General features: G+C 54.4%; 11 protein-coding genes across 11 annotated transcripts; 2 read left to right on the top strand and 9 right to left on the bottom strand.

The window, feature by feature from the left end:
• Window positions 1-400: 400 nt before the first annotated feature.
• J4E84_009315 (uncharacterized protein) lies at window positions 401-1,883 on the bottom strand (the record flags this gene model as incomplete). Its single annotated transcript, XM_049391878.1, has 4 exons — window positions 401-422; window positions 472-1,565; window positions 1,658-1,761; window positions 1,841-1,883. 4 exons carry the CDS (start codon window positions 1,881-1,883, stop codon window positions 401-403), a joined length of 1,263 nt encoding a protein of 420 aa, XP_049240516.1.
• A 1,292-nt stretch (window positions 1,884-3,175) lies between these two features.
• J4E84_009314 (uncharacterized protein) lies at window positions 3,176-4,546 on the top strand (the record flags this gene model as incomplete). Its single annotated transcript, XM_049391877.1, has 1 exon — window positions 3,176-4,546. One exon carries the CDS (start codon window positions 3,176-3,178, stop codon window positions 4,544-4,546), a length of 1,371 nt encoding a protein of 456 aa, XP_049240515.1.
• A 104-nt stretch (window positions 4,547-4,650) lies between these two features.
• Window positions 4,651-5,892, bottom strand: J4E84_009313 (uncharacterized protein; the record flags this gene model as incomplete). Its single annotated transcript, XM_049391876.1, has 2 exons — window positions 4,651-5,286; window positions 5,383-5,892. The coding sequence occupies 2 exons, from the start codon at window positions 5,890-5,892 to the stop codon at window positions 4,651-4,653; spliced, it is 1,146 nt and encodes a 381-aa protein (XP_049240514.1).
• A 533-nt stretch (window positions 5,893-6,425) lies between these two features.
• Window positions 6,426-7,304, bottom strand: J4E84_009312 (uncharacterized protein; the record flags this gene model as incomplete). Its single annotated transcript, XM_049391875.1, has 1 exon — window positions 6,426-7,304. The coding sequence occupies one exon, from the start codon at window positions 7,302-7,304 to the stop codon at window positions 6,426-6,428; it is 879 nt and encodes a 292-aa protein (XP_049240513.1).
• An 873-nt stretch (window positions 7,305-8,177) lies between these two features.
• On the bottom strand, window positions 8,178-9,633 carry J4E84_009311 (uncharacterized protein; the record flags this gene model as incomplete). The annotated part of the gene is made up of 2 exons (XM_049391874.1): window positions 8,178-9,288; window positions 9,629-9,633. The coding sequence occupies 2 exons, from the start codon at window positions 9,631-9,633 to the stop codon at window positions 8,178-8,180; spliced, it is 1,116 nt and encodes a 371-aa protein (XP_049240512.1).
• Window positions 9,634-11,424: 1,791 nt separating this feature from the next.
• On the bottom strand, window positions 11,425-13,422 carry J4E84_009310 (uncharacterized protein; the record flags this gene model as incomplete). The annotated part of the gene is made up of 4 exons (XM_049391873.1): window positions 11,425-12,269; window positions 12,318-13,070; window positions 13,117-13,276; window positions 13,327-13,422. The coding sequence occupies 4 exons, from the start codon at window positions 13,420-13,422 to the stop codon at window positions 11,425-11,427; spliced, it is 1,854 nt and encodes a 617-aa protein (XP_049240511.1).
• A 920-nt stretch (window positions 13,423-14,342) lies between these two features.
• J4E84_009309 (uncharacterized protein) lies at window positions 14,343-14,849 on the bottom strand (the record flags this gene model as incomplete). Its single annotated transcript, XM_049391872.1, has 1 exon — window positions 14,343-14,849. The coding sequence occupies one exon, from the start codon at window positions 14,847-14,849 to the stop codon at window positions 14,343-14,345; it is 507 nt and encodes a 168-aa protein (XP_049240510.1).
• A 552-nt stretch (window positions 14,850-15,401) lies between these two features.
• J4E84_009308 (uncharacterized protein) lies at window positions 15,402-16,231 on the bottom strand (the record flags this gene model as incomplete). The annotated part of the gene is made up of 2 exons (XM_049391871.1): window positions 15,402-15,650; window positions 15,707-16,231. 2 exons carry the CDS (start codon window positions 16,229-16,231, stop codon window positions 15,402-15,404), a joined length of 774 nt encoding a protein of 257 aa, XP_049240509.1.
• Window positions 16,232-16,497: 266 nt separating this feature from the next.
• J4E84_009307 (uncharacterized protein) lies at window positions 16,498-18,384 on the bottom strand (the record flags this gene model as incomplete). The annotated part of the gene is made up of 1 exon (XM_049391870.1): window positions 16,498-18,384. One exon carries the CDS (start codon window positions 18,382-18,384, stop codon window positions 16,498-16,500), a length of 1,887 nt encoding a protein of 628 aa, XP_049240508.1.
• Window positions 18,385-19,089: 705 nt separating this feature from the next.
• Window positions 19,090-20,511, bottom strand: J4E84_009306 (uncharacterized protein; the record flags this gene model as incomplete). Its single annotated transcript, XM_049391869.1, has 2 exons — window positions 19,090-19,133; window positions 19,191-20,511. The coding sequence occupies 2 exons, from the start codon at window positions 20,509-20,511 to the stop codon at window positions 19,090-19,092; spliced, it is 1,365 nt and encodes a 454-aa protein (XP_049240507.1).
• Window positions 20,512-21,272: 761 nt separating this feature from the next.
• Window positions 21,273-23,091, top strand: J4E84_009305 (uncharacterized protein; the record flags this gene model as incomplete). The annotated part of the gene is made up of 3 exons (XM_049391868.1): window positions 21,273-21,408; window positions 21,457-21,626; window positions 21,673-23,091. The coding sequence occupies 3 exons, from the start codon at window positions 21,273-21,275 to the stop codon at window positions 23,089-23,091; spliced, it is 1,725 nt and encodes a 574-aa protein (XP_049240506.1).
• Between the last annotated feature and the right edge of the window lie 1,757 nt (window positions 23,092-24,848).

Genomic DNA, 24,848 nt, shown 5'->3' with positions numbered 1-24,848 from the left:
GTATTGTCCTGCCGATGCGCATACCGCGGAGGGTGAACATGAGGGGCAGGCTGAGGCGGGGGTTGGAGCGATCGCTGGGTCATAGATACGATGTTCAGCCGACCAGCTCCACCTCGGCATTCGGGGTAACTCCAAATAGTTCTCGTCCATACTCCACTCATGGCAATGAACCTTACTGTATCTCGTGATTCAACGACTTGTTTCGCTACGTAGGTATCTGGGATAAAGGCAACAAGGAGAACAGTTAACGAACTCAAAGAAGAAACGCCAGGCCATGCGAGAGCAAGCAAGGTGCTAAATGCCGACCGCTCGAAAAGGAGTTGAAGAATGTCGCTAGACTAGAAATGAAACGAGGTGTGACAGTCTACGTGGTCGGGGTTGTGGTATCTCAGGAACGACTTTATACGGTCTCGACGTAGTTGCTGTGGCAGTCAGCGAAGTGTTGATGACGGCATGGCCTGTGCGACTTACCTTGGGAAGATGCCCTCTCGGCTTCCGACTCTGCCTGTCCACCAGTCTGTCTCGTTGTCCGTCCTCTTCAGGATTGTGATGATCTCGCCCTTCTTAAAGCCGAGATCGCCCGGCTGATCTGCGTCAAAGGTGAACTTGGCAATTGCCTGGTCGGATTGCAGTCCTGCCTTTTTCTGCCCGGTTGTCTGTCCGAATACTGGTTTTGGCGCCGTTGGTCGGCCGGGCTTGCGATCGCTGTACGAATAGTCGTCACCGAACGTGGAGGAGCGGCTTCGGTTGTCCATACGGTCGAAGGTCTCGGTGGGGTTCGCACGCGTGGAGAAGGAGCGGTTGAGGCCGCCGGGTGCCGAGGATGGCTGTCGGTCGTATACGTCGTCCGCCCACGTAGATGAGTGCTGCGGTCGGTCTCTGTACTCGTAGTCATTGGGTGCCTGGCCCATGGAGCCGGTGCGGTCACGGCGCACGCCTTCGCCCATGGCCGAGCCCTCGCGGCCCTGCCAGACCACGTTGTCGCGTGAGTTGTCGTAGACGGGAATGTCGTTGTACATGGCGTCGTTGGTAACGTTCTGCGCGCCTCCTACGCCGGCAAAGACTCTCGAGTTGAGCACTTGCAGGAGTGGTGCGGCGGCTGGTGGTGGGGGAACCTGTCCGCTGAGGATCTCGCGGGCAGTCCATCGGCGGCCGTACAGCTTCTCGTTGGCATCTCTCCGCTCGATGATGCCGCTTCCCTCCAGGCTGACACCAGCGAACAGTCCCTTTGTCTTGCTGTAGCTGAAAATACCAGCCACGCCCTTCAGACTCGCCGCGCCGGCAGCCTCGGCATTGCGACCGACGGGCCCCGCCGCGATGGAGACATTGCCGCCCAATGTCAGCGAGCCGGCCTGCGCAAATGTACGGACGGCGGATGCGTCGTTGAGGATGAAGACGAAGTCGGTGAGCTCAAAGCCAATCTGTCCGCCGAAGCCGCCGCCGATGGTTCCGATGGCCGTGGGTGCCGACCACGATCCGTCTGCGAGGCGGGCGACGACGACGCCCGATCCGAATCGCGCTGTGCCGAGGAAGCCGGCCTTGAAGACTGTGAGGATTGCGAGGCCCTGGGGTGTGTCAGCATCTCATCATGTGTTGTTGTCTGCTGAGGTGTTTGCTGGGGCAGCGTCGTGACACCGGATGCGCATCGAGTCCTTACCTTTGCATTGGCGAGGACATTGGGCGGGATAATCTTATCCGGCCCAAAGGCCTGTCTGGGGTCGACAAAGGATGCTAGAATCTTTCCCGTCTTGCGACATTCGCCTGGGAGCACAGCTGTTAGCGACGTCACCGGACCAAGAGGCGCGCATAAACAAAGCGGGCGGCATGTGACTTGACTTACTGCTCATGGACGAGGGCAGCGGATTGTTGAGACTGAAACCCATCTTGGCGCGCGTGTGGGGGGAGAGTATGAGGTAGAGGGCGTTGCGGAAAGAGCGCGGCTGCGTTGCTTATGCCTGCGCTGCCGATGGCGATGGGCAGGAAGCATGGCGGGCGGCCGAGGCGGGGATTATGTCATTGCCTGTGGCTGTGTCTGGCACCCGACGCGTCCGCCCTTGGCGACACCTTGATTTTGGACACGACACGACACGACATTCACAACATCGCCACATGTCACGGGGATGTATTCACTCAGCTCACAGACTTTCCATCGTCGCTGTCGCTGTCGCATGAGCCATTGATCTACCATGACGCGTTCCGCTCACGCCAAGCCGAACTGTAGAGGAATTGGTCGCCTCTTCACTCAACAACCGTCACTCACCGACTCACACCCAGTGCACAGCAAATGAATCATCCGCGTCCACGTATACATTGTGGCACGTTCGGCAAACTGCGCCACATCATCTCTGTTGTCGCATTTCCTACCCTCATCCAGCCTGTTCGTTGCACCTAGACGCTTCAAACCCCGCATCGTCACTGTCACCCGTGCGAGGAAGGAGCGATGGGTGGACTCTATGGGGCTCGCGCCAGGTTCGCTTTTACTCAGCCCTGCACTCTTCTAGCGCCTACCTAGGTACGCTCTTACCTAGGTACCGCCGAGACTTCAACTTGGGCGCATCGTATCTTGTCACGTGCTCTGCCTTATCGCTGTCCACGGCTATCTGCCGCAGGTAACCAAGACGTCCTTGAGCCTATACAATACCGCGACTTCTACTAGTTGAACTCGCCTTTCGAACGACATTGAGCAAGTCGTACGTCTGGCATGCATCGCCTTTGGATCTCGCTACTGGTAAGACGAGATGCGGCAGATGAAGCGAGACACTTTGAGTCACCTTCAAGTCAAGCGAGGCTGTCTTGGAATCTGCCGCCCATGCAAAACGCGTGGTAAACTCATAGACGCAGACGCAGAAACTGCGCATGCGACCCACAAACAATACGGTACTCACAGAAGCTACAGCATCTTGATTACTACTCTTCTCGGGCACTAAACCCGATTTTGCTAACTCCCTCACTATGCGCTACCGCGAAGGATCAGTTGGTACAGTTATAGTAGCGCATTACAAATTTCTGACTCGAAGCGAAAAGTCAGCACTGCGTACTTACGCCCTGGCGTTCATCTTTACGCCCTACATGTTGACCAGATGACGTAGATGAGTACCGCGGTCCTCTCGCTTTGACATCGACATAAAGGAACGCGCCTGGCGCTACCCGTGCAACACGACAAAGCCAACACAAAATGTCAACAACCCAAACCATGTTTGCCCTGCAGGACCTCTCCTCCCCAGCAGACTCCCAAGTTCACCTCGACCCCAGCAAACCCTCCTTTCCACTCTCACAAGACGCTGAGCCAACCGGCCTTGGAGACTCCGAGCAGCCACCTGCTGATGCAGCAGAAGCCATCCCGGACGGTGGCTATGGCTGGGCCGTCGTCGCATCCTGCTCCTTCCTCCTCTTCTGGATCAACGGCTACACAACCGCATGGGGCGTCCTCCAAACCGCCATTTTGAAATCACCCACGCTGAACACCAATCTGCGCACCATCACTTTCGTCGGCAGTTTGTACATGGCTGTCATGGTCGCTTTTGGCATCGGCGGGATAAGAGTTATGAGGTCTTTCGGTGTGCGATACACTGGCCTTGCTGCGACGATTCTTTTTGGAATGAGTCTAGTTGCTACGAGTTTTACCTTGGATCATCTCGGCGGGTTGTTCTGCATTGCGGGGCTGTCGATGGGCGTGGGGACGTCGCTGTTGTATGCGGCGACTAATAGTCTCCCGTTGCAGTGGTTCAGCTCTAAGCTGGGTATTGCCAATGGCGTCGTCAAAGCCGGTGGCGGTATTGGCGCGACGGTTCTTCCACTTGCTTCGCAGGCACTCATCGACAAGTTTGGACTGCAGTGGACGTTTCGCATCTTGGGCATCCTTATTATGGCGACTGGGATCCCGTGTACATTGGCGTTGAAGGAACGTGCGACGACTGGCACGCTTTCGCGGTTCGATTGGTCGCTGTTAAAGAACGTCCCTTTCCTCACGCTGACCATGGCCGGAGCAGTCGCGGTCTTCGCACTATTCGTACCGCCCTTCTTCCTGCCGCTGTTCGCGAGCTCGATCGGCCTGTCAGCTGGGACTGGTGCAGGACTGGTTGGTGGATTCGGTGCCGCAACAGCAGTCGGTCGTATCCTGGGTGGGTGGACCTGCGATAAGATTGGGCCCTTCAACACGTTGATGATCACCTGCCTGGTCAACTCGGTAAGCATGCTAGCCATCTGGCCAGTCAGCACGTCGTTGGCTCCTCTATTTGTCTTCGCTATCGTAAACGGTTGTGCCAATGGCAGCTTCTTTGTCAGCCTGCCGATCGCCGTCACAGTCGTTGCTCCACATTCCGCCGCGGCATCCATCGCTCTGATGGTCTTCTTCTGGACTCCGGGTTATCTCCTCGGCGCTCCTCTTGCGGGCCTCTTGATTGAAGCGACTGGTGCGGCGGACTCCACGTCGATTGAACCGTACAGGGCTGCCATCTTTTACGCTGCGGGCACGGGCGTTCTCGCCACTTTCCTTGTCCTCGTCGCGCGCCTACGTTTGGACACCAAGGTTCTGAAGCGATTGTGATGAGCCCTTCTACTTAGTGGGGGAAGGTTCACGTTTTTATAGTATCGTCATGATGGAATCATTTTCTTCTTGCACGAGCGCAAGGCGACGACGTCGCAGACCATCTATGTACCTGGATCGATACCGTACAACAACTCCAATAAATGGCTTTTCACTTCTTCCTTCGCCCAACTCATTGTAATAGCGTTCTCGGCCAACTTCTGAATCTCCATATTGGTAAACCCGCAATACTTCTTCGCCACGAGCAAATTCTCCCACACCCACGTATCCTCCATAAACGCCGGATCGTCGCTCGCAATACTAATCATGATACCGGCATCGAAAAGAGTGCGAATGCGCTCAAACACTTCGTCCATCGGTTGATGCCGAATATAACTCCAAGGACAAATCGTCATCCCAAGCCCCTTCTCTTTGATCAACGCCATAAGCTCCGTATCACCAGCAGCATTCAGCCCATGGTCGATTCGGTCTGCGCCTGTGCCCGCTATACTCGATGCCACCTGGCGGATATGTTCGATTGGATACGGCTTCCCAACATCACAATGCGCAGTAATCCGAAACCCATCCTTCCTTGCCCTCACAAAGATCTCATCAAACAGCTCAGGCGGCCTGCCAACCTCATTCGAATCAAGCCCGATACCAACGATTAGATCGCGGTACGGAAGCGCCGCTTCGTAATGCCGCATCGAGGACTCTGGTGACTCGTCGCGCAGGAAACACATTATCCATTTGGACTTGACCTGCATTCCGCAATCAGCAATCAGCAATCAGCAATCAGCAATCAGCAAAGGCATATCTCTTAAAGACTAAAGAGAGACGTCTCGGGCCGGGCTTACATTAAGAATCTGCTCCGCATCCCACGTCGCCTCCCTAAACCCACGCATCATCGTCTCCCAACTCGTCCCTACACGCGTATGCCCCTGCGGATCAAAGAAAATCTCCGCATACCGCACATTCATCTCATTGGCACGCTCGAAATACTCCATCGCCAGGTCATAATAATCCTTCTTCGTCTTCAGCACTTCAAAACCACCGTAGTACGCCTCGAAGAACGAGAGCGTTTCTTCTGTGTTATCCATGCGGTTTCCTTTACGTGGTTTCAAGGTATCGTGGGAGTCTCGCAGTTCGGCGAGTGAAGCGAAGGGCTGCCCGGTTCGCGGGTTGAGGATGGTTTGGTTGTTTCGTTGTGAGAATTTCCATTTGAGATCGGCGCTTATGATTCCTTCGATGTGGATGTGGAGTTCGACTTTGGGGATGGAGGCGATGTAGGCGTCTTTTGTGGATGCGATTGAGCGTCGCAGGTCTGCTCGAGCGGCTACAGGGAGTGCGTTTTCGACGTCTGTCATTGTGGTCGAGGCGTCGTGTTTGGTTAAGTTAACTCGTAACCGGGATTAGCAGAAGCAGCCCAAGAAGATTGTCGTTGTACTAAGACTGAACTTTTGACGGCTTTGTTGGTGGCGTTATCACATTCAAGTAGTTTGATGTATGCATACTACTTCGTGACTCATCAAACCCTTCGGCTCATCATTGACCCGATCAGGCGACTATCGCTCTGACATGTAGGACGGCAGACGGCGCACACCGATTGCTATTTGATCAAATTGCGTGTATTCTCTACCTCTAACGGAGGAGTGCTGTGTAAAAATGTTGTTGCGGTGCGACGTCCCGAAGTCTACGTCAACAGAAATGCCAAGCCTATCAAGATGGTGCTACTAAGAATCGATCGGGGGAAGACAATGGTTATCACGAAGCGCAGGAGACGAGTTGGAGATGTGTTCTTCGTTTAGCATTATGTATGTGTAGCGTTCCAACGTTAAAATAAATATATACAGCAGATTAGTCTATAAAATAGATCCAACGGCGCGCGCGCCCCGACAATCTACAAAGCCCAAGCAACAGCACCGAAGACAACCGCCATAACACCGCCAGCGACACGGTCAACGGCCGCCGCACCAGTGAACTGAGGGGCGCCACTTGAAGTAGCGTTGGCAGGGCCAGTGGGTACAGCACCAGTTCCCGTAGGCACCATAGTCATAGTACCGTTAACCATATGCGGGGGCACAATACCAGAGGGCATATGTTCCATCGTGCCAGACGGCACCGGAGCCATCGAACCAGTCATGGTGCTAGCAGCAGGCATAACCTCCATCGACGTCGACGACATAACAGGAAACTCGCTGGAAGGCTTGAAGCCCCTGCAGAGACCGCCACTGCAAATGTTATACGCACACTGATCATCGCTGCTGCACTCGGCGTTGAAGTTTCCGCATCGCGCCATGAGCATGGCGTTGCTAGCCCAGCACTGCACGCCATTGGCACACTGGTCAGGCTTGACGTAGGGATTGCAGTCCGCGCCGAGAGGCAGGGAACCAGCAGGCGCGACGACGGTGGGTGATGGGGCGGGCTGAGGGCCCTGGTTGGTGGGTGTTACGGCGCCGCTGGTGGGCATTGCTGACGCCGAGGACGGGGCGGAAGATGAGGCGAGGAAGCCGTTGCAGAGGCCGTCGCTGAGGTTGCACGTGTTGTAGGCGCATTGCTCGTCGCGCGTGCATGAGGCTTGGAAGTTGCCGCAGACGGGGATGAGGCCGGAGTTCACGGCGTAGCAGTTGGCGCCGAGGGCGCAGGGCACGCCGCCTGGTGTGCAGTTCGAGCCGACGGGGATGGTGGTGCCTGTGGGTGATGCGGCGGCGGGTGTGGATGTGGTTTGCGCGGAGGCGAGGGTCGCGGCTGCGGCGATGGTGAAGATGGTGTAACGCATTTTAGTTGCTGTTGTTGTGGATAGTGCTTCGTGAAGTGAGTGGTGTTGAGATGCTGGAATGAACGAAGCGAGTGTCGTAGGTTTGTGATGATGTAGTGATGTTATGATGAAAACGAGAATGATGCGAACGAGGGTAAGACTATATACTCATAGTCCTCGTGTTGTTGCGTGGTTTAAGCTGTCGTACCTGGACGACGATAGTTCAGCTAGCACCTAGCGCTCGTAACCAGCCTTCCAATTCGCCACAAGGTGCCGGTTACACGGGGCTACCGCGAATGACGATGTCCAAAGAGCCGAAGCTATCTCCGCAATTGACACGCGTCCGTGCTCGAAAGCTTGAATAGAATATTTTTGGACCTTCTAGCGCTGTATAGCGTCGTCGGGATGTTGCATCTCGGCCTCGCGGAGTGGCGCCGATGGGAGCCGCAGTGGCCGCGCGCTCCGACCGAACGTTGGCGCATCATCGTCCTTTGCTGTTGGTAGGTCTCGACTTTGCGACTTAAGTGCAGTCCACGCAATGTGAGGCGCGTCTTCTCTTCTAGATGCTTTGGCATGCGCAATGCCCTACACAAGTGACGAGACGATTGTGAGCAAGTAAGACTTGGAGCTTGTCATCTGCACGGGCCGCAAAAATGCGGAGTTCAATGCGCTCGCCGATCATCCCAATCCTTTGGCCCACTCTCCCAGCCATCTTCCCTGAACACCAGACATCTTGGACTACCATCGTCATCAGTCCATGCTCTGAACATACCTCCACAGTTAAAGTCTTGTACTACTGTTACTTTGCTGCCAACAAGTTCTATGCCGATGATACCGCCGGTGCCTTCATGGGTTGCGCCCCAACGATCTCCAGCAGATCGCTGAAGCTCACCGTCAGGTCCTGCCATCCACGTTGTTGCGCTGGAAAGCGATGAGCCCGAGAACCTTGATCTGGCAGCTGTAGTGCGAGCCGCGCACGTGCGAAGGAACGAGTCGCCGTTGCCTGTCCCTGAGAGACCCACGGCGTGGCGCCTGGCGCGTCGACACGGGCTTCTCGGTCGGCTGTGCTGGCGATGATGTAGTCGCTCGTGTCGAGGGTGATCCAAGCAAAGGTAGACAGTCGCCCACTATCCCCCGTATATCACCTCGTGATAGTTTGTCGATCGGCGACGTGACGCAGGCAGGCGGCTGGTACAACATCTGCGGTCCAGCAGCCTTCTCGTCGTGCCACTCTTCAGCCCAGAATCCTGCACCGATGGTCGGCGTATCTCCAATGCGCCCAGGAACTTTGTTCGTCAACCCGCCCGTCGATGTTGCCGTGCAGACGGTACCGAAGCTGTCAACAACGACGGCGCCACACGTTCCAAGCGGAATGTAGTTGTCCCTCTCCCAGTCGCTTATGGCGTCTGCACTGACGCCCATCTGCACCTTCTTCGCGTCTTCCGCAAGGCCGCGTTGATGTTCTTCCCATCTCTTCTGGGTGAAGAAGTAGCTTGAGTCCACGATGTCAAGTCCCCAGTTCTTGGCGAGTCCCTCTACGAACTCCCCGCTATACTGGCAATGATCAGCTGCACCACCGCCGTCTGCTTCTTCGCCTTTGATAAGCAACTCTCTAGCCAACTTGATGGGGTTCTTGACGTGGCTGAGCAACACGCATCCCACCCCTCGTTTCTTGTATCCGTTCGAAACCATGATGCTGCATTCGAGTTCGTTCTTGCCTTCGCGCGTGAAGACTGCGCCTTTGCCGAAATTGTACAGCGGGTCATCTTCCAGAAGCGTAACGGCATAGGTTGCGACATCCAGCGCTGCGGACCCTGGCTTGCGAAGAAGCTCCTCTGCTTTGCCCAGGATGGTGAGAAGCGATGTGCGATACTCGTCGTAGCGTTTACGAGGAATTGAGGTGCGCGTTAGATTGCCCGCACCCCCATGGATGATGATGCGGGGCTTGACCTGAGCGCTGGCGCTCGCGGACGCGGCGCGCTTCTTGGCCATGGTAACTAGCTGGCTGTTTGAAGCTTTCTGGATTGTGGACTGTGATGTTGGCGATAAGGCCTGCGCGTGTGGAAGGGTAGGTGCCTGAGGCGTTGGGTTGGACCGGTGAGATAGCGCTAACCAAGGGCGGGTTAGCGTGCATTTGCTGTGCCACCTTCCAAGTATTCTCGCGACGTGATCTTCGTCGCTTGCCTTGCCCCTCATCACGGGCGCGCCAACACATACCTCACTAATCTCAGCTTCGTCCTAGAACAACACCCTGTCGCATGCGACCGGTCTCGACAACCCCGTTATGGCATTCATCGTCCGCTGTCGAATGTACATCGGCTGAGACGTTGTTCAGCCTTGTGGACGACATCGCATTTGTCAACACTCCATCGCAAGCATGCGGTTGCTTAACACCTCCACGCTAGAGGTTCAAGAATTTCTGGAAAGCCGAGTACCCGAGTACGTCATCCTCTCCCACACTTGGAGGGAAGAGGAAGTTACTCTTCAGGACCTTTTGTCTCGCAAAGCACCGACGAAGAAAGGCTATGCAAAGCTCACTGGCTGTTGCAAGAAAGCGAAAGATGACGGATTTGCGTACTGTTGGGTTGACACTTGTTGCATCGACAAGACTTCAAGCGCTGAGTTATCTGAGGCCATCAACTCTATGTACCAATGGTATAAGAACGCCGAAATATGCTACGCCTACCTAGAGGACGTTTACCAGAACCCCGAAATAGACGGGTCCAGGGCATTCAGTAATTCAAAGTGGTTTACACGAGGGTGGACATTACAGGAGCTTATCGCGCCTCCGATCGTGGAGTTTTATGACGCTTTCTGGACAGACATCGGGACGCGCACCAGCCTTCAGCCCCGGATAACATATCTTACCGGGATTAACCGGGACGTACTCACTGGAGGGGATCCTCTTCGCTATCCGGTTGTCGTAAGGCTGTCGTGGGCAGCACGTCGGCAGACTAGTCGGTTGGAGGATCAGGCCTACTGTCTTTTTGGAATACTCGGTGTGAACATGCCCCTTCTTTACGGCGAAGGCAAACGCGCGTTCCGGCGCCTTCAGGAGGAGATGCTTCGAGTTGACGAAGACTACACTCTGTTCGCTTGGGACGCATTCTCCCCGACAGAAAGCATTCTAGCCAGTTCGCCTTCGGAATTCGAAACCTTTAGACCGGTGCTCGATTTGCTCTCTGCGGAGCTATTGTACACTGAACATGTGGTCTTTCGTCGTGAGGAACTAATGAAGACGTGCTTCTCCGTATTTCCGCGCCCCGAGGATCACTTGCCTCCGCAGCTGACCAGTCGTGGTTGCCGAATCAGTCTACCTATATTTCGTCACGAGGAAAAGGCCTTGTATGGCTGCCTTGCGCGCTTGAAGGATACAGATATTTGCTTATGCATTATGTTGCGTCGGGTTGAGGACAGCGAACATCTTTACGAGCGAGACTGGGACGTCTTGGGGGAGCGCAGTACCCTCGTTCTTGTTCCCATGAGTGCTTTGAAAGCCTTCGAATACGCTTCCATCTATGTAACCACATCGACAGAATTTGCACACACGCATGCTTCTGCCTCCGGGTGGTTTCGGCACTCAGGCCGATCTATGCTGCGAGTCGAAATAGACCCTAGATTATGTTCGCAAATTTCGCACATATCCTCGGATAGAGACGACGCGCGACTCTTGCCTACAGAGGCGGCACATACCGCAGAGATCATTACACCTCTGTCTTACTATTATAATGGACAGGAATACGACGACTTCTATTTCCAATTTTCTCTCAGCGTTGGTCTCGTGCTGATAGTTGTAGTTCGCGTGGACGTGAACATCAACCCCGGGTTGACCGCTAGAATTGAGCATGTACTCAGGAATTCACAGTCTTGGCTAGCGCCGAAGTGGCATCTAAGGCCCGATTGCCCTCTGGACCGGGCGACTCTTCGGGTCCAGGATCCAACAGAAGGCAAAGACCATGGATGGTCTATCCACTTATCTATACGGCGTGCAGGTTCTACAAAACTTGCACCTAACACTAAGGGATGGGGACTTGCACCCAACACGAAGCAATACGTGCTTAAACTTACCAAAACGCAGCTTTAAGCATAGCTTAGCCCCATGGTTAGTAGGAATAGATATGAAATACTGATCCCTACACCACTACGTCAGCGTATTCCCATCCGCACCCCCAACCCCCCCATCCACGGCCGTCCTCTCCACCTCAACCCCCTCCTTCCTCTCCCTAACCCCCTCCACCACCCCCGCAGCCCCCTCATACCCAATAGCCTTCAACCACTCTGGATCAATATTCTCCACCGCCAAATACGGACTAACATCCGCCTCGGGAAACAACTTATTCCTCATCGCATACCCCATACCCAGATGCGCCCAAGGATTCTCATGCATATACTCAATCTCAAAGTCTTCATACCGCGGCGTCTCAATAACCTCAGCATACTGGTTTGAGGAGCCGGGCCACACGGCGTTGACACGCCCCGTATCGTTGTTCTTGTACCAGGATCTGCAGCTGCCTTTCCAGACGGTGTGTTTGATCCATTCTTGGGCGTGCTCGTTGAAGGCGTCGGTGATGGATTGGCGGGGCACCCAGGATTTGATGTGGTCGCGTTGCATCTTTTTGATTATCTGGATGGTGTATTCTGCGACGGCGAGTAAGGGACCGGTGACGGAGCCGTTTTCGACGGGCCAGGTTGGGCCGATGAACATGAGCCAGTTGGGCATGTCGGGGCAGGCGAGGCCGAGGTAGCCTTCGGGTTCGTTCTTCCATTTTTCGTAGAGGTCGACGCCGTTGCGGCCGATGATGGGGAAGCGGGGGCGGTAGGTTACGTCGAAGCCGGTGGCGCAGACGATGGTGTCGACTTCGCGCTCGATGCCGTCTGCACCAACGACGCCTGTCTCGGTGATCTCATCTACGGCGGTGAAGTGGACGTCGACGTTTGGCTCTTGGATGGCTTTCATGTATGGGTCGCCTGGGGTTATGCGACGGCCTACAGGAGATCAGTGAGCGTTCCCGTGAAGGGTGGCATGAAACTTACAGCCAACCTCAAACTTCGGAGTGAATCCCTCCAAGAGTCGTTCATCCTTGAGAAACTCTTTCATCCTCTCCCTGAACAGCTCTTGCGCGCCTTTTTGCGCTTCACTTCCAGCGTAGAACGCGCCCCACAACCCGTTGACCTGGTTCTCGATATCTTTGGCATGCGCAACGAGCTTACGCGGGTCTTTCCGGAACTCATCGCGCTCTTCTTGCGAGTACTCCTTGTTCTGGCCGTAGTTGTTCGCGATCTGGACGAACCAAACTCCGGTTCGGACGAAGATGTCCATGTGCTTTACGTGTGGTTGCATGGTCGGTACTGTTTGGATGGAAGAAGCACCAGATCCAATGACCGCCACGCGATCGTCCTTCCACTGCTCACTTTGATAGTCTTTCGGCCATGTCGCGGTATGGACGATGCGGCCCTTGAAGCTGTTGATGCCTTTGATACCAGGCCACTTGTAGTTGTTCAGGATGCCGGAAGCGTAGAGAAGAAGGTCGCATTCCTCTTCAAACTCTCGTTCTTCGCCGGAAGATGACGTCTGGCGAAGCGTGACTTTCCACTTGCCGACGTCGTCTTGCCACTCGGCTCGTACGGCTTCGGTGTTGAATGTCATGTACTTGCGCAGGTCAAAAACATCGCAGACCTTTTCGAGGTACTTTTGGATGTCTGGTGCGTAGGAGAAGAAGCGCGGCCAGTCTGGGTTGAGAGCGAAGTTGAGGGTGTAGGCATGCGATGGGATGTCGCAGGCGCAACCTGCAAGTGTCAGCTCACTCACGCGATGATTTACTAGTGGCTGTACCTGGATACCTGTTCTCGAGCCATGTTCCTCCTAGAGTAGCGTTCTTCTCATAGATGACATGCTCGACATTCTGCGTGTGTTTCTGTATCTGGTATGCCATTTGGATGCCAGACAAGCCGGCTCCAATAGTCAACACCTTGAGCTTTCGAGAGGAAGGGTCCTGGAAGATGATCAGTCTTTTTGCTAGAAGCTAGGGGTATCGGCACTCACATTATAGACGATGTCTGGGACGCTGTAACCGCCAGAGCCAGGCGTTGAGTAGTCCCATTGTTTGCCGCTGCCTATCGTGTTCAGATCTGGCGCCATCTTCGGAGCTATGATACGACTAAAGACTGGGGAAGTGGTCGTGAATTTGTTAGAGACTGCTGGAAGAGTGAAACGCAACGGAAGGCATCACAACTTTATAGATCGACACCGGGTAGATGTTACATCACAGCGGGCATCGGGCGTCGGGCGTATTAGTCGTCAATGCTGACAGCTGTGCGTGACCCAAAGCTGCTCCGTGGAGGACGATTTGGTAGGACAGTATACACCGGGGCGAAGGGGCACAGCCGCAACGTTGAACTGTGATTGATGGTCCAGTCGATACTGTGCGGGGTTGTTGCGGGGTACCACATCTCCGAGGTCGTGAACTAATGGGTGGATAAAATCACACTCCGAATGATCGTTCGGATGCAAGTTTCCCTATTCTTCTCTTACTGATCAGGGCGTATAATTGTTGTGAGATTGTACGTGATGACCAAGGTGTCGGTCGAGCTAGGCCTCGACCTGTAATCACAGAACCAGGATGCGTCCACTCGGATTGCGATTGCGTGTTGGTACCACGGTGAACATCGTGTTCATCTCGTACGAGGGAGCTAAGCAGGTGCGCTGCCGTATACATTAGTTAGAAGACTGAACATGGTAAGATTCCAAGACGATGCTACAAAGTGGGCGTGAAGTCGCGAGTGCCTGGGTGCCTAGGATCTACAGCGACAACGCCAAACCCGGATGCAGATTAGCGTTAGGTTCTTCGCCCCGCCTCTGCACCCCACCCTTCTCGAGCTGTGTCCACGAGTATCCCTCTCTGTTCCGCTAGTCTTCTCTAGCAGAGTAATGCGAACACTGCCCAGGTGTAGAGAGGAAGAAGTCTACGGTCACCCAAAAACGTAAAAAACGATTTCTGCATAAACTCTATCCTTCTATTCCCAACCATTATCCCCCTCACTATCTTCACCACTCTATATCTACAAAATCTTATGTCCACCCATCTCCTCATCAAGCAACCCCTTAATCTTATCATGATACCCATCAATCCCACTCGGCCTACTCATCGCCACCCAAAGGTCCTCCGGTACATCCACCCCCTTCTCAAGCTCACACGTCAAATTACGCGTGAACAACGTCAACCCACACCCAGCTTCCGTGAACGTATACGTGATCCAACAATAGCCCTTCACACCGCCACTTCCATCAACTCCGGCTGCGATGTTATTAACCTGGCGGAAGGCGAATTTGCGACCGCGGTCGGCGATTTCCAACGTCCATTTGGGGTGGTAGGTATTGTTTGGCAAAGCGACTTCTTCGGTCCAGACGTCGCCGACTTTGAGGGGGAGGGTCAACTTCTGCCCTTCGGGCAAGCCCGCGCTGCCGCCGTATGTTCGACCCCAGTTTGAGGGGTTGGAGACGAAGTCGTATATGATCTTAGGTGGGTAGTTAAAGATGGTCTCGGAGGTTACGCTCATGACGCCCATGCTGGAAGTGTTGAGAGTGTTGTCGTAGAAGAGGTATCTATGTACCTAGGTGGTCAACGAGACAGTTTTTGTTCTTGTTTAGTATCAAGGTAAGGATATCGTAGCCAGCGGATGGGCGCAGAAGAAGGGCGAGGATGCTGCGGTTAGCTATTAGGGTTGAAAGAAGTGGAAGAGCGACAGATTGAAACAGCGTGCGAAGTTAAGAATCTCAAGTTATGGTGCTCGCATGAGAACCGGCCATTCGACGCACGCCGATCCGCTGACGTATGTCACGATGAGTGATGCCCGCATTCGAGCTCGAGCTACGGGTAGCCTTGCTTTTGCGCTGCTCAGGAATTACGACCGAACGGGCGGGGTGAGCTCCGCGCGCCGATCATCCAAGCCTGTTGGTCTTGCATCGCGAACAGCGTCTCCAATCCTTACCAATTCCGTGCGCGCGAAGCCTAGAGTCGCGCACTGATGTGAGAGGTAAAGTACAGAGACTGTAGCATGCCTTGCACTTGCTGAGGGTACGCCGTGACCAGAATAGTTTGCATTGCGATGGTATCAGTTCTATGCCTCCTTGATCAACTTGCGCGTCGCGCTCTCCATCCAGAGCTTAGTGTACAGCCTATGCAGCCACTGAATATGGCCTGGTTGCGGTCCACCGTCCTTGCCCTCTGGCGTCGTATCCACAAAGACCGACTTGAGGTGGAAAGTAGCCATCTGCGCAGCATCGTCTTTCGAGACCTCCATGGAGAAGAGACCATCCGAGGGCCGGGGTTCAGAAACGTGTGGTGAGTCGCCGCATCGAACGATAACCTGTGCACAAATCAAGTCAGCCGATAAACCCCAATGCGATCGCAAGAAGTTCTTACCTTATCATCCTTATGCTCCACAACCTCAAAATGATCCACAATCTTCGTCCCAACCGCATACTCGCTCTTGGCCAACTCCTTCACATCCCAAAGATGGCTATCCCTGCCCTCCACATTCCGATACCACTTCTCCAACAACCTCCTCTGCACCCTAAACGCCACGCCGCTCCAAATGCCCCTACAAAAGTCCGTCGTGAGTGCCGGTTGATCAACCGATATCCTGCCTCCGTCGCCCTTGACCCAGTACTTCTCCGGCAGCTTCCCATACGGAATCTGCTTTATCGCATGGTCTATGCAGCCAGGCGGGTTGCCGTTGGGGTTGTGCGCGCGGAAGACGGAGGTGGTGAGGTCGGGGGAGGAGGCGTCGTACGGCACGAATTTTGTGTTGCGCGTGTAGAAGGAGGAGACGCTGTAGGCGAGGAGGACGTTGGCGGAGAGGCCGCCGGTTATGCCGACGAGGACGCCGAGGAAGCGCTTCGGGCCTGAGATGCGTTTTATTGTTGGGGGTTTGGAGATTGTGTTCATTGTGGCGGTGGGAGGGGATTGAGACCAAGGTGGAGGAATTGAGTGAGTGGAAGGAGAGGGACGGCGTTCGCAGCGGGATTGTCGCGTGGGGTGGTCGGAATGTTTTGGTGTTGAGGAGCTTGGACCCTCGGTGGGTTTTGGATGCCGAGGGTGCGTCGGCGATTGCTCAAGCTCAGACACCGACATCGTCATCTCATCACTGCGGTCCTCTCGAGTTCATCTTCACGATTACATTACTGATACTAATAACAAAGCTGTATGTCTACTCAATGCAGGTGCGCAAGCGCGATACCAGAGTACGCGCTGTCCGTCTCATATATCTTCTTCTTCCTTCCTCCGTCCATGTCGAACCTGTACACGGTACCACCAAGGTCAGTCAAGTAGACGTGCCGGTTCACAGCATCAATCTTCAATCCAATTGGCTCGTGGAAATGCCTCGCTAGCGTTACAACACCTTTCTCCTCCTTCGTCTCGACACCTACATACGCCTTGTTCAGGGTGTTGCCGAGTGGATACTCGCCGCGGTCGGTCCAGTACAGCGTTTGGCTGTCGGCCTCGAACTCTAGATCGATGGGTTCAGGGAGGTGGTCGAAGAGCAGTTCGATGTCGGAGCGGGAGGACGCTGTCTCATTGGCAGGCATCTGCATGTTTGCGCGGAAGATGCGGCCCTTGCCGCCCTTGGACGGGCCCTTCTGAGACCAGTAGAACTTCCCGCCTTGAGGGTCGACTGCGATGCCAACACACCAGTTTGTCTGGTCCTCTCCAGCAGCTGACCCGGCGTCGCCTGTCTGCACGATGATCTCGTGGTTGCTGCCGTCAAAGTCGCATCGGTGGACTCGGAGGCCTTCCCGATCGCAGATGTACAGCTTCTTGTTCTCGTGGTCGATCTTGAGCTGCTTGGGTGTGTGGATCTGACCTTCCGGAATGATGGCTTGGATGTCAGTGCCATCGAGGCTCGTGGACATGACACTGCCGTTGTTCTTGGCGGGAGACGCGCCCATGTTCGTCCAGAAGATGCGACCAGCTGAGATGGACACGTCGATACCATCGGGCATGGCTTGGCCGCCGACGATCTCGCGCACGTTACTTCCGTCCGCTGAAGCTGTCATGATCTTGCCGGAGGTGGCCATCTTCTGCAGATCGGTAACATTGCCCCCGATGCCAATGTCGAGGAAGTACAGTCTGGGCGCCGCGAGGTTGTCGTGATGGCCGCTCTCGTCTTTGGAGCTGCGCGTCGTCTCACCAGCGGGATACAGACCGCCTTTGCCAGACTTCGCGCCGAGCTTGCCCTTCTCGACAAAGTTCTTCTGGACCCAGTCCCGCGCTGTGGGGTCGCCGCCGCGTTCTTCAACATAGTTGTTCTCGATGAACGCAACGGTGTCCAATCCAACCGCATCCATCATTCCGCAAGGTCCAACCGGGTTATCCTTGAACATCGTCAAGAAGAGCCTGTCGATCTCCTCCGGCTCCGAAACACCCTCCGCCATGATGAGCAGACTCTCCCTCTTGATGGCAGCCCAAAGTCGGTTGAAGATGAAACCTGTCGACTCCTTGCGCGCGATAGCTGGTGTCATCCCCGCATCGTGAAGCTTGCTTTGCAGAAACGGCAGAATGTCTGCATGCGTCTCACCACATGTCATGAGCTCGACAACGTTGTTACCCGGAGGCATGTAGTAATGCATATTGCAAACGCGATGCCGACTACCCGCGTCCACCTTATCGAGCATGAACCGCGACTTGTACGACGACGAGTTGGAAGCTAGGATACAATCGCCCAGCGCCTGTTGTTGGAGCTGGCCCATGATGTCGATCTTCAACGGAAGCTTCTCTGGCAATGCTTCAACCACCAACCACGCGTTCTTGACCGCCTCTGCGATGTCTTTGACAGTCTTGAATTGCGTTGGTTTCCGTGCGTTACCGGTAAGTTTCGAGAATTCGTCCATGTGGTGTTCGATGTAGTGTGTCGCGGCGTTCCTCTGCTCGTCGCTGAGATCGCACAACACGACTTCATAGCCAGCGGCGACCCATGAAGCAGCGATTCGTCGACCCAAGACTCCTCCGCCCAGAACGGCGACTGGCCTCGATGATGTGTCTGGTGCCGTCCATTGCGGTTGTGTGCTGCTGGATGCAGCTCGTGTTTGCGTATTCGCCATGATTGAGTATGATAACGGTGTTGAGCGAGTGCGGAAAGATGTATTGACAGTTCTCAATTCCGGTTCCAGTGTAGTTATACGCGTGCTCAAGCATCGCGTCGTCGCATAACTCGCAGAGGGCTCGGCCGAGACCCGCCGAACGCCTCTTGATAGTCGTCTTGCGCAAAGAGACATTTCCGTTGTTTGTTCGTCTGAGTCAAGACAACAGACGTCGTTGCTTCTTGGTTATTGCTGATTCTGTAGCTTTCTCGTACGCATCTAGATGCATGATGTATATTGACGGTACACGCTAACGCGCACTAGACACATGTAGAAGTTGCGTCACTCGCCCAACGACCTGGTACACATCCGTGCAGTGCCGATCGGGTATCGACGTCATTCGTACGGTGCTTTTGTATCGTGCGAGACGCAGGATATGCGCCAATGCATGCGAGACGCGCGGTGCTTCGTCGGCCGAACTGCATCTTGAATGGCGTTTAGGCGTTCTTCACATGGGCGCTTTTCAAGATACCTCGGATACATGAGTAGAGTATGGAAGTGAATGCATTGGTTGAGAGATGTAAAGTTTATTTTGGTAGTGACTACAATTGCATAAGTTTACGAAATATGTATCTAAAACAAGTTCTTGATCAAGCATCTGCCCAATAGCGCTCACTCCCATCACCGCCATCGCTATGCTGAGCCTCCGCACGCCGATTGGGACAATCACTGGAAAGTGAAGATCTCATCTTGGGGCTTCGAGATTTTGCCTGGATATGAGTTAGCATGGATGTTGCGTCGGAGGTTGTCAAATGGTGTCAACATACCAGGTGCCTTGAAGCCGCGTTCTTGCAAGTAGCCAACCATAGAGTCCATCATCGGGTCCGGCCCGCAAACAAGAACCTTGCTATCCATGCCAGCCGGTGCAGGCAAGCGTTGCTCAATCATCTCCTTGCTAATACGCCCCTTGTCGCCCTTCCAGCTCTCCGAAGGGCTGCTCAAAACGTAGTGCACATTGAACTGCTCGTACTGCGCCGCAAACTTGTCCAGCTCGTCCTTAAGCAGAATATCGCCTTCGGTCTTGTTGGCATACAGCAGCGTCGTCTTGGTATCATCGCGCGGGTCTTCGCAGATACGGCGGATGATCTGGAACATGGGCGTGATGCCCGTGCCGCCGGCGATCATACCGAGTTCCTTGACGAGGTTCTTGTGGTATTTCATCACGCCCTTGGGTCCACGGATTTCGACCATATCGCCGACGTTCAGCTTGCTCAACCAAGGTGTCAGTTTACCGCCCTCGTAGATCTTGACAGTCAGTTCCAAACGACCGCGGTCCTTGTTGCTGGACGTAGGCGTGTAGGAGCGTGCGAGTTGCTTCCCGTCGACTTCGTGCCTGATGGCAATGTGTTGGCCCGTCGGCAGCCCTAGCACGGAGTTCTCATTCGGAAGACCAAAGACGAAGCGGATGGTGTCGTGGGAGATGTTGAATTTGTCGATTAAAGGGAAGGGCTGATAGACGCGGGCGTTTAGCACACCGAGGTTGATGTCCTTTTTCTTCGTTGGCTTCGACGACATGGACTTGGCTTTGATGTGCGCGGGGTAGGATTGGAAGTCTTTGTGCGCAACGTCGAAGCTCTTGGTTGCCCATAAGCTGGCGTAGCCGGCTAGGGCCATACTCGCGATGGAAGAGACGGCGAAGCCCTTCCAGAAACCAGCGCTTTGGAGACGGTGCAGCAGCGGCGAGAAGCGTCGGCCTGCGACTATGGAGAGCACGACGGATGTCAAACCGAAGCCAATAGCTCCAAGATGCAACCGCCACGATTTCGGCGGCGGCAAGTTGTTAACAACATGCACTCTGCTCGGCGTGATCGTAGGCATCTTTGCGGCTTCATGGTCGGTCCAGTCCTCGTCTGCGATGCGTCCGATGCGGAAGTTCTCGAGGATCTCTCGCGCGTCTGTCGAATGGCCAATGTCTTCGTAGGCGGTTGTTGCATCTGTGCCGGCGTTCTCGAGTAGGAACTCTTTGCCGCCCGGGTGGTCTTCTTGGTAGTCGGTCACGTTGTAGACGTGGTTCCATAGGGTGACCCACAGATCGGTCCTGCTGGTATGCTTCGCTACCTCCTGGAGAGTGTATATGCCGTCAGCCATGGTGTCTTCTTGTTTCCGCGCTCGTCTCGTGATGATCCGATTGCGATGGCAGAAAGGGTCGAAAGAGATAGATGCGTTCCGTCCGTCACTAAAGGGGCGCCAGAGACAATACCTAATGTCAACGACAAGACAACCCTGGGCCAAGACCCTTCATCGTCGCAATAGCCCCATGCAGCAAATGCGCAACGGGCATACCGATCCACTACCCACTACGCATGCGCCGCGACCGAGATCTCGGACATTCGCAGCATCAGGATCTGTTGTTGCGCCATGACAAATGACAGCGCTATTCGCAGCGGCTACCACGAGGTGTCCGGTGTTGGTGGAGCCAAGCCCCCCACTTACCTCGGCATCTCGATGCTTAAACCAATCAAGCCTCCGCTGACAATCGGAGGTGCCACCACGCGAGTGGCCTCTGTCCAAGCTTCTTACGCGCAACGCATACTTGCTAAATCTGTTACCTCGAACGAAATTTCGATCAACGGCTTCGGCCGGGCGCGTTCGCACGACCTGCAGTGTTTTTTGCTTTATTTTGGCGCGCGTTGAAGGGTGCACTGGGCTCCTCGGCGCTTTTTTCGTACGATGGAGCGCATGCCGGAGGTTGGTCAGTGGCGATGCGTCATTTCTACGGACTAGACGAGACCTGCAGGTGGTGGGTTGCAAGATGGATACGTAGTTTGGTGTGCTCTCATTTAGTCGCGTTATAGTCCTGTCAAGATTGCGACGCTCAACCGTTATTCCAAACTTCATTGCATCGCACCATGACTATCAAGGGCTTTTACCTCGTCGGGCAGGACAAGAATGTCTTTCGTCAGGATATTCACATTGATCAGTATCATGACTTTGAGGCGCTGCAGGTTGCTGTAGCGGAGCAGTATAACATTATTCAGTCGACTGGTATGTGAGATGATTGTACTGATGTGGGCATGGACTTACGATGCACAGGTATTGGGCTGCAAGATGCCAAAGGAGAGGACCTCCATGATTTGGACGATGTGTTGGATTGCGACGAGGATATAGGCATTACGGTCGACGGTCAGGCCATTCGCGACCCTTCTGGCCCAGAGGGTCTTCCTTTCGTGGGAAGCTACTACGAGGTCTTTCCCGATCATCTCGTGAGTTCGACTTGAGAAGCGCGCGAACTACCACTTACCAGCTCAGGGAAACCATGCGCGTCTTTTCCAGAAGTACGGATCTTTGATCAAGTACGAGACGATGGGCAAGCAAAATTACCTGACCAATGACCCTGCCATCGCGACTGTGGCTTTCCAGGAGTCGGCTTTCTTCAGCAAACACATCACTCCCGAGCATCCTTTAGCGGGTATCAAGGATAACAGGGCGTTGTTCATTTGCGATACCGACACTGATGCGTGGAGGCAAGCGCACAAGTTCATCCCGCCTTCCATGGCACCCAAGGCAATTAGGCACTACACACCTCTCATGGAAGCCTCGGTAAAGGACTCGTTCAAGGTCTTCGACCAGCTCGATGAGCAGGGCGAGGCCTGGAACGTCTACCAGTACATGCTGAAGCTCGCATCCCAGACCGTCTTCAAGTTTGCGCTTGGCTACGACGCCCACCACTTCGACAACCCAGATGCGCCGCTGAGCGAGCTAGTCATTTTGATCGCCCAATCACTCTCCCTGAACAAGAAGGTCGCTTCAAGAGGTGCCTGGTACGCAAAGCTCAGCGCCATTCCCTTCACAGCAGCATACGACCTCGACAAGATCCGCTACAGACTCTGGACCATCCTCAACCAAGCAATCGACCAAGCACCCAAAGGCAGCAACGAAGACGACCTACCCCTCCAGTCCGCAGCCCTAGGAGCCAGCTGCGTAGTCGACTACCTCAAGCGCGCCACCGACGACAACGGCAACAAACTCCCCCGCGAACTCGTCATCCCAAACATGCTCCCCATCTCCGGCGCGGGCTTCACAACTACCTCCTCCCTCCTCTCCTGGCTCCTCTACTCCCTCTGCGTCTACGAAGGCAACCAGGAGCGGCTCCTCCAGGAACTCGTCGACGCCGGCGTAAACGAGAACACCAAGTGGACGCCTGAACTCTCCGACGGCCTCACTTTCCTCGACAAGTTCGTCAAGGAGACCCAGCGTTTGCACAACCCTTCTTTCCAACCTGGACGCACCGCTAAGGTCGATTGTATCGTCCCCGGCGGCTACAAGCTCCCCGCCGGCTCCGTCGTCATCTGCGCCCTGCACGCCATCCACAACAACCCTTCGATCTGGTCGAACCCCGATCGTTTCGACCCCGACCGCTGGGGCACAGAGGAGGTTTCCAACCGCCCCAAGAACTCGTACATGCCGTTTGCAACAGGCCCGCGTAGTTGTATTGGTTTCAACTTTGCGCTTGGAGAGGTCAAGGTGCTGTTGCCGGAGCTGGTGTATAGGTATGAGTTTAGTAAGGAGGGTGAGGAGGCGGTGACGTATGACCCTGAGTTTCAGCTTATTAGGCCGATGAACTTTTATGTTAGGGCGAGGAGGAGGACGAGTTGGCCCGAGCCGACGAAGGGGGCGAAGAAGATTGCTGTGGAGTATGCGGAGGGGGAGGAGAAGCCGCCGATTTAGAGAAGTGTTGTGGTAGTGTGTGTATATGTGGCGGACTGCAGTCCTACGTGTTACTTGTTGACTGCGCAGATATCTAAAATACTTAATCCATATTGGTTCACCCCAAAACTTCCGTCCAAGGCGGCTTGAAGGTGGCGGAAGAGCTGTAATCAGAGCCTGCATAGGCTATAGTATATGTCGCAAAGTTCACTAATATGAACATCCCCTTAAGAAACTCGTCTATTGTTCCTTTTGTACCGCACAAATGGCGGGCGGCGTTGGAAGGGTAGCCCATAAATAAGACCCGATATGCAACATAAGGACCTAGGGATGTAAGAAACAGAGTGCCGAAACTTGATACGCCCATGATCAGAAAGGCGCCGATTGAATCGAATCTAATCGCAAGTGGTTTGCCCCACAAGAGCCACACAGTTCCGACCAGACATACTGCGTAAAGGCACAGTAAAGACAAGCACCACTCTACGGTAGAAGAGCTCAGCGCAAACAATCCCGCAATGAAAGCCACTAGTTTGGTGCGCACATGCTGGAACATCTTCGAATCGTACATGTAAGATCTCATCCCATTCGGAGTACAGGCGAAGATGTAGAGGGAGCGAAAGAAATGCAAGGCTCCGAAAAGCAGCAGGGCGACCGAAGACGCTAGCATCAGGACAGCAGAAACTTTCACTACAGTACTACTAATTATTGCGAGTTTCCAGCTTGATGTAATGAAGAGCGTTCCCATGCACGAAAAAGTCGAGACATAGAAAAGGCATAAGAGCCATACATGAGATAGCAGTGACTTCGCATTCAAGACGATAGGTAAAGGATAAAGATTGAACTGGCCGACAGGCCCAGCTAATGAGCGGAAAGCTTCTGGCACGATGAATGAGACAACGAATATTGCTATGAAGACCTGTGTGAACGGAACTCCCTTCATGGCGAAGACTTTGACAGCCTGTGGAAACGCGCCGAGGACAAAGCTAAGTATGCTTAATCTCCAGCCACGGTCGACGGTAGATCCTGGAGGGGGATCCATGTAGTTTGGTGTTATCGTGAAGGCGTTTGCCGATGGGGATAGCGCTGCGATTATGGTTGTATCGTCAACAATCGTTTGATTTTGTCCAGTGAGGGTATTTGAGACATCGCTGAGCAACTCCATTGGAATTCCCTCATCAGGCGGCTCCAGCTCCTCGGTAACACTAATTCCAACTTCAGCGACGTCCATGCCCTGTATAGTGGAAGTGCGTGTGAGTCTAGCAATAGACAAAGCATCCGGGAGTGGCAACGACGCGCATGGTACATCAGTAAACACAGGTTCTTGGTCGCTGACCGTGGGAAGCGCACCGGAGCACATGTATTCCTCGTCAGGGTCCGGATCTCCGCGCAGAAGGACGGATGAGACAGGCTCGATCGTGATATCCGCAGCTACGCTGGCTGAACGTTGTCCTGCATCACCTATAGATTGGAGGTCTTGAGGACCGTCACGAAAGTATCTACCAGCCTCCTTTAAGTGCCAGCTGATGAGTTCGTCTTGGTCTTGGTCGAATCGATCGTACCACACATGCCTGACTGCAGTTCGAGGCGAACAGCCAACTGCTAGCATGATCACAAACTTGACTAACATCATCGATGTGTCAATCACACAAACGAGAGGACATGCGCGAAGAGCGTAGCTAAATTGGAACGGCGATTCCATGACTCTTCCCGTCTCTTGTAACAACACAGCTAACATGCAAGCCATGACTGGCCAATATGCGCTTTGCCAGGAAACCTGG

The sequence above is a fragment of the Alternaria hordeiaustralica genome (assembly GCF_023758085.1).
Source record: "Alternaria hordeiaustralica strain BMP 2776 chromosome Unknown scaffold_27, whole genome shotgun sequence".
In the NCBI taxonomy this organism is placed as follows: domain Eukaryota; kingdom Fungi; phylum Ascomycota; class Dothideomycetes; order Pleosporales; family Pleosporaceae; genus Alternaria; species Alternaria hordeiaustralica.
Note: the sequence above shows the minus strand (reverse complement) of the source record. Positions and strands in the feature narration are given on the sequence as shown.